We start from the raw sequence: 16097 nt of genomic DNA on the forward strand, positions 1-16097 counted from the left end.
TTAAAAAAAAAAAAAAAAACAGCAATTTACAGCGACAGCACCACGCCCCTGCCTGCACACAGGTTTAACCTGCACACACTTCCACAAAGAGACTCCAAAACTTTGTAAAAACAAAACTTTGTAAAAAAAAATAAATAAAAAAAAAAAAACTCCGCCTAACGAGGCAGCGCTAACGAACGCGTGAGTTAATTTGGCCTGGAGAGACCGCGCGGTTTTGTGACGATAACTGATGTTACAAGCATAGAAGGGAGCGATCGGCGCCTTGTGTGGTGTTATTAACACCAGGTGGCACATGTTCTGCTTTTTTAAGAAAAGGGCTCTCGGGTTTGTGAAGTTTACCTTGGTCAACTGACCAAATTTCTGGCGCAGAGTCTTCACCCGCACAGGCTTCCGAGAACATTTCTATTTTGGACCAGTTATGGTCTTTTTTGGTTGTAAGATCGATTAAGAAACTTCTCCAGTGGGCATTCCGGTCATGAATCTAAAAAAAAAAAAAAAACAAAAAAAAAAAAAAAGGGGGAAAAACTATTACATCTGATTTTTTCCTAATAATAACTGAAGATTTAATCCAGTACAAAGTCAAACAGTATAGGGGTTAACTCTATGATCTTGTGTCAAATGCAAAAACTCTGCCTGTCTCGCCAGCTCCGCGCTGATTTCTGGCTCCGCTGTCACTGAAAGCTTCCAAAAGCAGCTACAATTTCAGCACGCAGGCAAACATTAACTTAAAAAACCTTGTAACTGAAAAAACAAACCCTTTATGTTCCATCTTAGTGGTCATGTCAGGACCTGATGTGCTCTGAAAACAGCTGAGCTCAGCAATCCATTTTTTCAGCGCATCGCAACGCTGGAAACGCGTAAAATCAGATTTATCTGCAACGCGGACATATTAATTCTTACACTTTTTTTTTTTAAACTAAAAATGAGAACTTCAGCATCAACGCAAACTCTCATCAAGGCAAGATGCTTCTCCTGGTCATTAGACACGGCAAATGGGGGCAGCGTACCGCCACGTGTCTGCGCAGCGTGGACATGTCCGTGAAGGATCTCTCGCAAGCCCGGCACTTGTAGGGCTTCTCCCCGGTGTGGATGCGCTGGTGGCGGCGCAGAGCGCCCTGCTGGGTGAACGTTTTCCCGCACTGCTCGCAGAAATACGGACGAGTCCCTAAAAAACAAACCAAAAAAAATGACCGCGGGAGCATCTGGCCCTGATTTCAGCACACAAAATGAGGCGATATCGTGCCCCGCTTAGCCAGGATCAGCATGAGCCCTCCTTGTCTTCACCACCTAACCCAAATATCTTATAAAAATTACTCTGGAATAAAAAGCCACCATCCAAACTGGACAGTGTTCAGCTTCCGGCGCCGTTTATTTTTGCAGCCCAAATTAGTTTTGTCTCATTACCTGCATGGACGTTGCTGTGCTGGGCCAGCGAGGCTCTCAGCCCAAACGTCTTCCCGCAAACCCCGCACTTGTAGGGCTTGGCGCCCATGTGGCACTGCTTGTGGCATTTCAGGTACTCGTTGGTGGCAAAATGCTTTCCGCATACGTCGCATTTGAAAAGGCGCTCTCCTGAGCAAAGGGAAAAAGACATCCTGGATTATTTCGGCGGAATTTTGTACTTCAGAGTTCATCTTTCAAATGCCCTTCTATCCCCAGCAGTTCCTTTTTCTGTGAGTTACAGGAAAAAAAAAAAAAAGCATGCACATTCTTCAAATCCCAACTAGGAATTTCTAGTGGTATAAATAAAGGGAGAAACCAGATGGAAGGAGCGGCAGTATTGAACACCTACCTGTGTGCGTCCTTTTGTGGCCAGTGAGTTTGCCTTTATCAGCAAAGCAAGCCCCACAGTCCTCACAAATATATGGCTTTTCCCCCGTATGGGACCTAAACGAAGCAAAATATGAACGTTAGTAAATTAGCTTTTGTAGTGCATACTCAAAATAACGTATTTGAAATTATGTTCTACATGCTACAGGCAGCAGACTTCGTTTTTTCAAAGATCTCTTGGGACACTGTGGGCCATGTTCTTGGCTGCCGCAATCCCTCTGCCTCGTGTTCTCCAGCCCGCAAACTGCAACCGGCAGGATATTCCAAATTTTAAGACAAAAGGCTGTAAGGAAAATCAGGCAAGCAGTGTTTCTGTATGCACACTGGACATTTTATTAAAAACTAGCTCAAATCAGTGAAAGTCTGAGCCTAATGTGTGGTTTTAACACTGCACTGACTTCTCTTATTCCAGCCTAAATGTGCAAAACCACGCATAATTTGGAGTTGTCAGGCAAAACTCTGCAAAGATGAGACACAGGCAGTCACCCAACACAAACCCCATGAGTCACTGCTCTGTTGCAGTCACACCGCATCTTGCACACAGTGCAGCACCACCGCGTTTCAGCCGGCATGGACTATCTTGGCATTTCCGATGTTTTGCTGGTCCTGAATCAGAATACCTCACAATTTTTTAAATCACTGTAGGAGCACTTAGAAGACAGAAGGACGCTACTGTCCCCATGGTACAGGTGCGCAGTCTCTAGTAACAGGATTTCTCTCACCCCATTTAGCCCTCCAACAGTTAACCTCCCAGTTAACAAGCTATCTGCCAGACTCCCTGTTGGGAGAAAAATGGGAAATTCCAAGGGGTGATTCACTCTCTCCTGGGAGAGGACACACTCACCAGACCTCACCAGCGAGCGACTCATCCAGTCTAGCTCCACTGACTACAGAGGGAGCCCAGATGAGAAATCCAGCTTTTGTATTGCGCACAAAACCCAAAATCTCACACTCAATGACTTGCTCAGGGTGATAAAGAGCGAGCGGGGCTCGGCATCTGGGCCTCTGGGGTCCTTGACTCATGTTCAGCCCGTCCTACTTTTCATCAGCGAAGACCATCAGCTTATTTTGAAGACTGGCTCAAATAACTGGCTTTTGCTCACAAGTTCGCCTAAAGCGTGTTTCAAAACCCCTACAAAACCGATGCAACGGCCAGATGCAGACAAAGCCGTTACGTAAAAGTTAATCACGGATACTACAGAACAAATTATATCCCGGTGTTCCTCTTACAAGGACGCACAAGGAGAATGACTCAGAAAAGGAAAAAGAAGCACCAAAGCACACTGGGCATGCAGGGAGCGGTAATGGGAGGAGTGGTGCTGCAGGCTGACCTGGTGTGGACCTTAAGTTGCGAGGGCTGAGCAAATTTTGCATGACAAATGCCACACTCGTAAGGTTTTTCTCCCGTATGCGTCCGCATGTGGAACACCAGCGCCGTTCGGGAGCTGAGGATCTTCCCACAGACAGAGCAGAGCGGGCGTTTGACTCTGCCCTCGTGCTTCCGCATATAATGCGTCCTCACATCTCTCTTTCTTTTAAAGGTAGCATTGCAGAGGGTACAGGCGAACTGCCGCTCGTCCGTGTGGACACACGCTCGGTGCTCCTTCCAGCTGTTGTAGCTGGCAAACGACTTGCTGCAGATGTCGCACTGATAGGCTTTACCCGGCAAGCACTGATGGACGTCTCTGCAGTGATCCACGTACTTCTTCCGCGAAACAAACTGCTCGTTACACTTCTCACATGTTATTACATAGGCAGACTTATTTGCCCCGCGTTTATTTACCTTCTTTATTTTAAACACTTCATCTGAATCACATTCTTCGCCATCCTTCTCATTAGAGTATCCATCGTCCTCATCGTCCCCCTCATTATCTCTGCTATCTTCAACTTCTGAACAACCCGCTTCATAATCTACCTCCTCCTCCCCCTTCACACTTGTTTCACCTTCATCTTCATTCCCTTCTTCACTCAGTTTTTCACTTCTTGCTTCAGCATCCTTATATTTCTGCTTCTGTTCTTGCTCGTTGCTGCTGTCTGCTTCAGTAACAGACAAACCCCCGGGTTCTTCCTCACGATTTGTGGCCTCTTCGCACCTCACAGGCTTCTGTCGTTCAGCCTCTGATGTCCCATCCCACCTCTCTCCGCCAGGACCTTTGTCACAGCTCCCTGCATGTGGCCCTAGCGCAGGCGGAACTACCATCCAATAGACAGGCACAAGTTTCCTTGCTTGCCCAGACTGGTGGAATTTTCTGTGAAAAACAAACAAACAACACAGAACAACTTCAATAGGTTTAATTGTTTCCATTCAGGCATGTTTGCCTCAGAGGAAGAGTCCTTTCTTCTTAATTGTTCTTCAATTTAAGAAATTAACAGCTATCTGGAGAGCTAAACAACAGGAAAATTCCGTGTAGAGTTGGACCAGATAATTAAAGAAAATTAAAAGGTCTCAGTTCATCAAGGATGGAGCCTCTCAAGTACACATGTTCATGATCTGACTAGTAACATAGGCTGGACTGTACATTTTCCTCCAGTGCCACGCTAGACAGGGTAAGAAATAATGGACTTAAAATAAGGGAAACATAGATTAAATGCCTATATGGAAAACCAGAACGGGCTCCCTTGGAAGTCATCAACTGCAGTGGTTAACTCCAATTATCCCCACTCCGTGCGTGGAACAAGCTGTGTCACTGCACTCGCGACACATCTGGAATGTCTTTCTGCTACTGGACTGAACTCCAAACAAATTCTGACACTTTTTAAAGGGGAAGCTGGGCTCCAGTAGAAAACCACCCATCTCCTGACCCACACAGGCAGGGTACAGAAATGTGTGACACATACAGTGGCTTCTGCAGCTCTGGAAATTGCTGTGCAATTTCAACATCTCGTTTTTGGGCAGGCAGCGCTTAATAAGCCCATCTGGAAGCTCAGGCTACCCAGCGAAACAGCACGCAGGATATTTGGTCCATGAAAATCACACTAAAAAGCACCACGCTGCCCTGACATTTATGACAAGGGCATTTTCTTGTGCATTTTAAACAGATGCCAATTCTTTTCAGGCTCCTATTATAAATCCAAATCCGAGGCTCCCAAAATCACCTAACAGATCCTGTTACACAAGTCGTCTTTGACTCAACGGGAAACGTTCCCCTAAATTCCCAGTCTGGGAGAACTCAATCCAATAATCTGGACTGAGAGCTTGATGAGGTCAGCAGAAAAAAATCTCTGTTGATTTCAAAACGCTTCGGATCAGATCCAAGGAATTCTGGAACTAAAGGAGCGGGGACTTCAAGAACAGAGAGGAAACACAGACACAGAGAACGCCATACCTGACATGGGTGTTGTACGCAGACCGCTGCGCAAAGCCGGCGGGGCAGCGTTCGCATTTGTACCGTTTCTCCCCGGTGTGCGTCCGTATGTGGACCGTGAGGCCGCACTTGGAGCCCACGACCTTGTTGCAGTAGGGGCAGGCCTGGGGACGCCGCTTCTTCTCGTGCACCCTGCGGATGTGCTCGTTCGTGTCCTTCTGGCGCTTAAACCTCTTGTCGCAAAACACGCAGGAGAAGCCCCGCTCGTGGCTGTGAGCAGCGAGGCGGTGCTGCCGCAGGTTCTGGTGCGAGGAGAAGAGCCGCTCGCACGTGTCACAGCCATACCGGACCGCCAGGTTAGCATCGTGCTTGAGCTCCATGTGCGACTGGTGCTGCTTGGTAACACGCAACGACTCGTCGCACTTCTCGCAGGCAATCTGCGGCAAAGCTTTTGCCACGTGCCACGGTGATTTCCTGTGTTCGGTTTTACTGGCAAATTTGGAAATTAAACTGTTTTCATCCTCCCACTGCTCAGGCAGCGTGTTCCCAATGACTACACAGGCTTCCTTTGACTTGGTCTGACTTAGGAGAGAATCACTACTCTCATTTTCCAGACTAACAATATCCACACTGAGCCTGTTTCTGGCATCTGTCTTGTTACATTTTGGTAGCTTTGCTGTCCTGGATTTTGGGTCTGGAAAAGCGGTTTCCTCTTGTTCCAGGCTCACTGCTTGGCCTTTGATGACTCCGTAGCCAGGCAGCAGCTTTTTCTTGTTCTGCCTCTCCCAAAGTCTCCTCTGCAGGGGTATTGCCACAGCTTGAGAATAGTTACCCAGTTTGCGGTTCTCCTCTTGCTGGATGCGAGGCCACTGTGACCCGTTCTCACACAGCTGACCCTTCAGGTGGAGGCTCAAATCCAACCCCTTCCTGCCCTCTGCTTTCACTTCTTCACAAATGTCAAGCAAATCCTTGCATTCAAGTCTTTCAGCTATCTCTTTCATCCGTTGCAGTTTTTCAGCTTCAATCTCCACTTCCGCAGTGTAAACGAACTCCAGAAAGGAGGTGAACTCCTCTGTGTAAATGTCTTGCAGAGTCACTGTGCAGTTCTTGGTGTCCAGCATCTCATCGTGCAGGAAAAGCCCCTTGAAATAGTTGCTGGAAGCTGCCAAGACGGCTTTGTGAACCAGAAACTCCTCCTGAATTCCCAGATGCTGCGTGTGGACCGTCACGTCGCAGAGGTGACCGAACTGGTACAGGGAATGCAGTGTCCTCAGCAGGTTAGGAGCAGCAACCTTGGATTTCATCAGGATTTTCTTCTTCTCCATCCTGCCAGAAAAACAGACAAACATTTGAGGTTTTTTGAGGAGGTAATAAGTGTTTTGTTGGAAAGGTATTTCAAAATTGCTCCTTCTCAATCAACAAACAGAGGGGTCAGAATTTTTTTGACATTTTGACTTTCTCAGAAAGAACAATTTGCATTTCCCCAACTAGCTATTATTACAGTCAATCCGATGCTGGAGAACTCTGCGGTGTTCCTGTCTCAACCTGCATGTGACACTTATACCGCTGGAACCAGAAGTCTTGTTTAAAAGAACAATAATGATGCTGCCAACCTTACTGAGGCCATTAGATGCTCTGATCCGATCCTCTGAAGCTGATATTCCCAATCTAGCATGATTTTTAAATGCCTGTTATTTAGCACATGCTTACGACAGCTCTGTAACCAAGGGAAGAGTGTCAGGCCAAAATAAACAGCCGAAACAGCTTGTTATTGCTTAAGGGCTCGGTTTAAGCTTGGCTTGCTGGGTTTCCATCTCCCAGTAATAATGCTTGGCAGAAAACACCACCAAATCGTACTTTCACTTCTCATCTAAATTATGTTTGACATTACATTAAATACATTCTTGGCAGATATAAACCATCTGATTAAGAAGACAAATGTGTCTTCAACATAAAGTACCAGGAAGCCAAACACAATACCCAGCCTAGAGTGGATGGGTTTGAACAGCAAGCTTAAGAGACAGCTTGGAGAATACTCTTCCTATTAAAAGCTACTGCAGAAGATAATCATCTAAACCACATGGCGTCGGTTATTCAATGCCTGTGACATCTCAAATAATGTTTTAAAAACTGCATTTAAAGGTTTAAACTGATTTTTTTAATGACCCAGTGAAGTGCAGCTGGAACCTGTACAGCTACATTAATAGGAAATGGACAAGATTTCTGCTAGATATAAAATGGCTGTAAATTTGAGTTATGCAGAACCTTAATTATCTGTACTTAACTGGAGGGTTGATCCTGAGTCCTCTATATTCAAGCCCACAAATTCAGAAAAGCTTCCACTTAATCTGTCCTCTGGCTCACCCCTCTTAATGCTTTCCAACAGGATTTCCTTCTCCATTTCTGCGCGGAGCTGACCCCAGCGTTGCGAAGCTCCCCGATTAAAGAAATCAATGAGCAGAGCACGTGCTAATTTCCTCCTGCTCCTTTTTAAGATCCCCATCTGCGATAAATTCTCGATACGCGCTCCCATGTGAGCTCTGCTAACACCAGGATCTGATACAAAGCCAAACGGAAAGGTACGTTCCAACATCATCTCTTTAGTTCAGCTGGTTCGAGATTAAATCAGCCCAGGAACAATTTACTGAAATGTCTTTCCAATGAAAAACAGTACAAATTAATCAATTATCACTTTTTTTCTTCAGAAAAAATAAGACTGTATTTTTTGTTACCATGTGGAGAGGAATTTGAACTTTAGTTTTCTGCAGTGGTGTTGCATACAGTTTGTTATGTTTTACGGTTTCATGAGGTTAAGAGCAGAACACAATTTTTCAGGAGTATAAAACAGTATGCAAGATTATTTTTTTCCCCAAAAAAGAAGTTTAGGTAATAGAAGATTTCCAAACATTTTGCTTTCACTTTGGGGGTAAGAAGGCAGGTTCTGATCCCCAGTGGATTAGGAAAGCTATTTTCTCCTTACTCTTTATGCTTCATTAACACTTAACAAGAGAAGATTCTTGAGGAATTCCCATCCACAGCAATGAGGATGACAAACATTGCAGTAAATCATCCAGTTATTGAATCAAAGAGAAAGACAACTACCAAGTTGCTGTCTCCAAGGCATTGACTTCAACAGGAAGATTTAAATGAAAACAAATTTTTTTCCACGTATTGCATTTTATGGGTTTGTTTGTAACTTCTTTCAGCTTTTTGCCCGGTAGTAAGGGAATAAATATTTTAAAGAATTTGTATGTAAGCAAGAGTTACAGAAAACATAATGAATCACTGCAAAAGCCAAAAGGTGTTTCAATTCAATTACAGTTCCTGATAAGGCCAGTAGAATAGAATCACAGAATCATGAAATCGTTTTGGTCAGAAAAGGCCTTTAAAGATCATTGAGTCCAACCGTTAACCTAACCTGGTACAGTACAACTGTTTTAAAAAATAAAGCCTAACTCATGGCTTCCACTCTCAAATAAGATCTTTATATTTGCTATAGTATATATATTATATATATATTATATATATATATTATATATTTTATATATATATATATATTATATATTATATATATATAATTGCTATATTTATATTACTATAGTGTTTGGTTGGGTTTTTTTTAATGATGCAATGACACAGTGAATAGCAGCTTTCTAATTCAGGATAATTAACACAGAAAATTAAGACATTTGTAGGAAGGCCAGTAAACACTTCCAAAACATCGTTGTTTCTTGGATTTTCCCTGTTCACATCTACTTTGCAATTTCTATTGGCCAGAGCCTTAACTGGTGTGATACGGTACAGCCCTTTTGAAGCAAAGACGGTGATTTACATACCCAAGTATCCAGGGGAGAAAAATCCAACAGGTCAAAGCAATTGAACCGCATACTTCTCACAATCTGCCACTTGGCAAAATAAGCCCAGTGTGGGTAGATCATAACAGAGCAACACCCCGGATCCTGATCCATAAAACGAACCACTCAAGATCAAAGTAAACAACCAGAGCTGCAATACAACACGCAGAACATTTCAGAGCACACAAACCGCGCTGTGGGCGGTAAGACTCATTGCCACAGGTGTGCAAGACCTTGCTTCAGCCCTCAAACCAGACATACCTGTGATATTTTTTCTGATTCTTGCTTTGTTTTTCTCCTGTAAAATCAGATAACACTTGCCTGTCTTAAAGATGGCTTGTGATGACAAAAATACGTGAATAGCAGTGAGATAATAAGCTAACACAGGCGAAAAAGAACATTACGAGGACATAAACAACAACTAGAGCTACCCAACTGTATTAATCATCTGGGAAATTAAGCTTATTCACATCAATTCCCACAGTGTGCAGACACATACAGCCAGGTACGTCAGGACACGGAGCAAACAGAAACAACTGCACCTTTCCTGCCACAGTTTCTGACCTGTCTGTGTGCCGCCGGGTGCGTTCAGGAATTGCCATCCACAGCTTATCCTCCAGCGCACTGCGGGATAAATCCCTCCCTGAGTCACCTGGGGTTGCGGGGGTTTTTGTTTGGTTGTTTGTTTCAAACGTACAGAACTTTTGACTTCTGCCTTGTTAAAAACCAAGCGCATCACCTTAGAAACACAACTAGAAATGCTTTTTGTGTGGGAAAACCAAGGTGGAACAGCACCAACACAATCCTACCTTAGAGATAGCACACCGTGCCATTCCTTACGCCACTGACAAAACACATCTTCTGGTTCTCACCCTCTGCCTTGCGAGCCCCAGGGATTTCTAGGCGTGTAAAGCCAGCAGCACACACAGGTACACCCTGAGCCCTGCAAGGCAACGGAAACCAAACCCGCTTTACCTTGTGCTTGACCAAAGCGCGAGCTTCCTCACAGCACCGCGGGTTGGAGGCCTGGGTGGAAAACCAGCTCCCAGCCACAGCAGCGAGGAGATGCGGGGCAGGCCGGCCGCCACCGGCGCCCACACCGGGGCCAGGCCGGCCGCCACCGGCGCCCACACCGGGGCCAGGCCAGGCCAGGCCGCCCCCAACTCCCCCTCACACCCGCTCCCGCCCAGGCCTCGCCGCCATGCCCGCTCCTGAGGCGTCGAGGCCGGGCCTGCGCCCCGAGGGCGGTGCTGGAAGGACAGCCGGGCCTCCTCCCCACCCTCCCGGCGGCTCCCCGGGGTGTTTCCCCGCCGTCCCGGCCTCACCCTGCCCGGCGAAGCGGAGCGGCCGCTCCCGCCCCCGCCGCGCTGCTCCCGCGCGGCCGCCGGGCGGAACCACCGCTCCCCCCCTCCTCAGCGGAATGGTACGGCTCGCCTTGCAGGACCCCCCGCTGCCCCAAAGCAACGTGGCCGCCTTGGCGTCACCACATCACCCTCCTGCCTTTTGCAGCCATCTTGAGTGAGGGCAGGAGCCGGCAGCCATCTTGGGCACGGCAAAACGCCTCGAAATTCCTCAAAATTGCAGGCGGGGGGTGGTTTGACTTCACCACTTGGGTTGTTTTCTGCTACGCTTTTTGAGTATTTTCTCTCAATAAACTGCAGCAGCTCCCCTCTTTGGGATGAAATACCACAGGGCGCCAGGCCTTGCGCTTGCCTACACACATGGACCGGCCCATCAGATAAATAAATAAGTAAACAAACCAACAAATTAACAATTTCTGTGGGAGCTTTGTTCTTCCAATGGTCTGTCCACATCTTCACTAGGACGACTTGATTGGAAAAAAAAAAAAAAAAGATTTTTCATAGCTCGTGCTTGGCTGTTTCCACAAAACTGAAAAAAATCCAAAACGATCGTTTTTTCTCATTTGTTTAATCGGGTTAAACTGCTCCTGCTGCCAACAGGGTTTGTTCCCCATGTGCAATACATCTCTGCAACTCATTTTCTAGACCAGTTTGCTAGATCCTGCTCCTCACCATGGCCCGATGGAGATACCGGTGGATTATTTCCAGTGATAATATAAAGCTTATAAGGAACTAATTCAAGGGTCTGGACTTTGCTGGGGTAAATCCGGGCTTAGGAGAAGCAGAAATGGGGTCTCACATCTCCCAGAACCGCTGTTCCTCACCAGTGACCCCCTATCGCTGCCATTTATCATGAGAAATTATTTCAAACACGTCGCTCTGGGGGCTGCCAACTACTTTAAACACACAAATCTTGTTTCCGAGACAAATCACAGATAAATTCTTCCTTGGAAGCTTTTTTTTTTTTTTTTTAACCTAACTGCAGGTTTTAATCTTCAAATCTTCACAGCTTGTAAAAATCTTGGACGTTGATTGTAATTCCTCAGGGTAACGCAAAACAAATTCCTCCTTAGAAAAAAAAAATCAGGAAGAGGCAGACATCACTGAAAGTTATTAAGCTATTTACCTTTTCCTACGCTTCTGTCACACAAATGTGAACCTGGATCCTATAATTATCGGGCTGCTGGCTACCACATGTTAGAAAACATTCACACACGGTAGGAAGGAAAGACAGAATAAAAATATTTAGAATAAAAATAGCTAGCGCAAACTCGACCGGCTTAGCCTCTTAACAGGCAAATCTAGCCTGACAGAATTTGGTTTTCAACCCCGATTATTTTGTTTGTATTCGGGGAAATGTTTCTATTGCCGAGACACAGCTCGAGGAGCGGAGACAGCTGAAATGTCAGGATAATATTCCTGTATCTCGGCGCGAGGGAACGGTGTTTGCTTTGAGTTTATCGGAAACCGGGGCCGTTCAGTCCTCGCACCCAGAGGAGCTGCGGGAGGAGACGAAGCGCCGGCTCCTGCCCGATTTCCCTCTTGGTTTTGTGCGGATTGAGGGAATTTTTTGCAGGAGGGAGAGATAAAAACTTGGTTATCCAAACATCCTGGGTGCTCGGATGCGTTTTGGGGGTGGATGTGACCCCTCAGAAGAAGCTGGAGCTTCGTCTCTATCATCCCAATGAGTGTCCCGATTGCTGGGGGGTGCGGAGAGGGGAGGACGGGTGACTTATTCGCTGTCTCTGAACCATTAATTCTCTTCTGCGGTTCCAACAGGAGGGACGAAACGCTTGTGAGGCAGCGCAGACGTGTCCGAATCCCCTTGGGCTGGGGAAAAACACCAAACCCGGAGCCCCGTGCGTGGGGCGAGCGCTCCGGACGTGTCCCATTTTACACCGCCAGCCCTGCAAAAACACGTTTCTGCCAAAACGCGGCAAAGCCCAGCAAAGAACCGCAGCCCGGGAACGCAGATTTCACCAGAGCGAAGGCTTTGGGCGCTGATCGCGGTGACTACGAACGGGAAAAGGGGCGAGTGGGGAAGCACTTCTACCAGCGAATGCAGCTTCCGCGCCTCCAAAACTTCAGAAATTTGCAGATAGATGCTCATCCGAGGTCAGCCAGGACTTGTGCGGCGAAGCGAGGGGTGGAAGCATCGCCCCCAAATCCCAGGCTGGTCGCTGTGCCGCATCTTCTTCTCCAGCATCACCTCCTCGGCGTTCGCCACGGTGGCTCTGCCCGGTTGCGTCGCAGATGAGAGAAGCTGGGGTACATTTTTAGAGGTCCCCGAACCCTTCCCTGGCGATGCAAGGCTAAAATCTCATCCCTGGATGCTCTCCTTTCTTTGCGGCTCCGCCAGAGGAGGCTGCAGACTTTGCAAAGAGCAGCCGGAGCTGCGGCCCCTGCTCATCATTCCCGAGATTTACACCCAGCTCCTCGCCAACGTAACCTCGCACGGCAGGACGAAACCATCAGAACGCGCTTGGAACCAGAGAAATCATTAAGGAGCCTCGAGTCAAAATACTCCGGGAAGGACAGAAAAAAGCCAGTTTGAATAGTTTCTCTTGGATGAATTAATCCCCTATGCTGCTCGACTGGGGAGGAATCTGACCACGTGTCTGCGGAGCCTTCGAGGAGGAAAAGGCTTCAAAACGTGCCGGTTTGGTTTGTTTTTCCCCAAGTTTGGGGCTGATGAAAGCGAAGCCTGTAGCGTTGTCCCCAAAACGGAGACAGAGCTTTCAGCACAGTCTGAAAATGCAAAATTCCAGGCGAAATCCTAATGGAAAACAAACCACGGGCTCTTGGTCTGTGTGTCAGTGGTTAGCCTCTAATGCTGTTCTGCATAACACGTTTTGGCACATCGTTTTGCTACAAATCAAACATACCATATATTAATATACTCCCCCTTACGCTGCTTATATGTTAAATCTCAAGGAGCGGGAGTTATATACATTGCAGCAAAAAAATTCCAAGATCTTGGTGTCACTTGAAAAACGCATTGATAAAAGTTCTTCTGCATTTTTTTTTCTTAAAGAGGAAATATTACAGCTGAATAACAATTTAATTCTCAGCAAGGTGCAGTTCTTGTTTCTCTTCACCACGCCAGGCGCATCAGCAGATGCTTTCCCTTTGATACCAAATAAATCTCCCGCACAGCTCGTTTGTTACATGCCCTTGTTTATTATTACACATATTTAAGCTGTTGGCACGTTGCAAACTGCTGTTTCTCCCCATGCCTTCCAGAGAAGCAAAATATTTTACGTCAAAGCCCATATTCCAACAATTTGCTGAGTCTGGGGGTTTGTGGAAGACGATAAAGATCTTGTTTCTCCGTCAAGAGGCTGGAAAAGCAGGTGGATGATGTTTGGTCTCTGGCTAACAGGCGCTGCTGATTTCTGCTTTATCCGCTTGGAAACAAACTGCCTCCTGTTTAGTTACAGGCACTTAAATATTAAAAAAAAAATGCAATCAGCAGAGGGGAAAAAAACCCCATATTTTTTTAATCTCCTACAGAAGGCCAAATGGCTTGCTGAGGATCGCAGGGAATAAATTCATATTAGCACCTTGCTCCCAGCCAAAAGAAATAAAGCAAAAAAACCCAAAGTTATTCTTAATGGCAAGAAAGCAGCAATTTCTTGCCAGATTTGCAGTCCCGGCCTTTGCTAATGTTATCATCCTTTATTTTGAGCAAGACTTCTATGAAAATAGCTGTCGATTTGACGAGGGTGATGCCAGACAAGCTCCACCTGATCCCAGCTGTCAGCTGGCGAGAATTTTAAAGAAAAGGAGTAAATCCAAATACATTGGATAGGGCTTTGTGTACAGCAGACAGGGCCACCTCCGAAAAAGGGACAGACACCTCCAAAAAGAACAGACCCCTGGGAAGGCTCTGCCCCCTCCATATCATCTTAGAGAAGCCCCTTTAATTTTTAGACACCTGAATTAGCCCTTATATGTATTATTTTTTAATATGTACGCATCTCCTGTCTTCACAGTAATAATGTATTTTTTTTCCCCCCACAGTGATTATTTTCCTTAGCGATGGGCCCTCATCATGATCCAAGAATCCAAGTTATTTGGAGAAAAATGAGGATTTAGGTTTGCATCTGGTCGCTGTCTCTGGAGCGGTGGAACCCGTGTCCCAGATCCCGGTGCCTTCAGGGAGCTGCTGCTTGTTCGCTGCCTGCGATGAGAAAATGCCCTTTTTATCCCCAGACTTGGCGCGGAGTCTTCGCCCGCGACGAGTAAACACGCAAAATGCAGCTGCCTGGAGAAAACAAAACACCTGGCAAAATGTTTTTGGACGTTTCGCCATTAGTCATCGTGTGTTTGCGAAGGACCCAGCTGCGCAGCATTCCTGGAGGCAACAGGTTTTATCCATTAACACCATTTTCCAGCGTTGACGTTGGGATAAAGATGCCCCTTTCCTACATCAGCTGGGGAATGAACCATCACAAGAAGCACCTTGGCTGGAGGTTTTCTTCCTTTGGCCAAAAATACGGGTTAAAATCAGCACAAGTAGCCACACGTGCAGCTCTGGGGTCTCACCCGAGAAGCCTGATAACGTATTAAATTTGTAGTACAAATAAACATGCAGATGGGGAAAGAAGAAACGACCCAAGAGGAGACACACCAGGAGAAGGAGACGCTTCTTTAGGTCACTTAAACAATATCGGCTTTATGTTTCCTGCAGAGGTGATTATTAATTAATCCCCCTTTAACCACCAATATTTGTTCCCAGCACAGTCATTAAAGACAGAAAACGAGGAGGGAAGTTTTGTGCTGGACGTCAACAAATTGGCTGGTGTTGGGCTCCTCCCAGAGAGTTTTGCTTTTCCCCCGAGCCCTCCTTGCCCTCTCCAGTCCCCAACGCTCCACGTTGGGATGGGAAATAATTCATTATTTCGCATGTAGAATAACGGCAAAGAGGAGCAAAGGGAATAAATGAGAAAGTCGTTCTGCTTAATGGGGTAAATCATGAAAGTCAAAATTAATCCACTTCTAAGGCAAGGGGCTTTATTAACATCAGCTGAAGGAAAAGGGGAAGAGCCACAGAGTTTTGCACCAAAGTCACAATAATTTACAAGCTTTGTGTTTATTTTAAATAAGGATATTTAACAATTATAGAGTGCCAGAAACACACAAATGCAAGAGCTGTAGAAATGCCATAGTGGAGAAAGTTAAAATACTCCTTCGGGCGCAGTTTGAGTTTGCAAAGTTTACTTCGCCTTAATTAAAATCCCAGAACACTGATGGGCTTTTGCGTTTTTATTTTCGTTATTCTTGATAAGATTATAAACTGGTATTGCAGAGAAATAAGAAAACAACATTGCTGCAAATGTGCTCTTGCAGGAACTTCAGGGCCCCCCCCCAAGTCCACGCAAAACCTCATCTTGATTTGATTTTTTTCTAAAGTGCCTGCAGAAATGGGGCAAGTTCAGGGGCTTTTGGTTAAATACAACCAGGGGTGTGTTTTCTTTCTAACACTCCATCTTCACGTTCAAGCCATGTCAGCAATAAAGTGTTCTGACATTAACAGCAGGTTCTTGTAAGCAGTCGTGTCACGTTATAAAAATGTATTTTTAATTGCCACGTGGTCTTGGAGAGTGCAATCATCTCCTGGTTAGAAAGCTGTAAAAACGACACTGAGAACCTGCGTAAATCACCTTGAATTACCAGTTCCTGAGAAGCTGGACAACGTAGTGAAACCACTGGAGGGGAAAAACACGTTTTATCCCGGCTTGCAG

General features: G+C 46.0%; 1 protein-coding gene across 1 annotated transcript in view; it reads right to left on the reverse strand.

Moving 5' to 3' along the window:
* The window catches only part of GZF1 (GDNF inducible zinc finger protein 1), a 53735-nt gene that overhangs the window by 10209 nt on the left and 27429 nt on the right, over positions 1-16097 (reverse strand). Inside the window, exons 4-9 of the mRNA XM_065631517.1 lie at positions 5157-6461; positions 3162-4079; positions 1793-1887; positions 1405-1572; positions 1008-1165; positions 237-481 (exon numbers count right to left, since the gene is read on the reverse strand). Coding sequence (XP_065487589.1) covers positions 237-481; positions 1008-1165; positions 1405-1572; positions 1793-1887; positions 3162-4079; positions 5157-6460 — 2888 coding nt within the window. The 5' untranslated portion in view covers position 6461. The remainder of the gene's footprint in view (positions 1-236; positions 482-1007; positions 1166-1404; positions 1573-1792; positions 1888-3161; positions 4080-5156; positions 6462-16097) is intronic.

This window comes from Caloenas nicobarica, chromosome 3, assembly GCF_036013445.1.
Source record: "Caloenas nicobarica isolate bCalNic1 chromosome 3, bCalNic1.hap1, whole genome shotgun sequence".
NCBI lineage: Eukaryota > Metazoa > Chordata > Aves > Columbiformes > Columbidae > Caloenas > Caloenas nicobarica.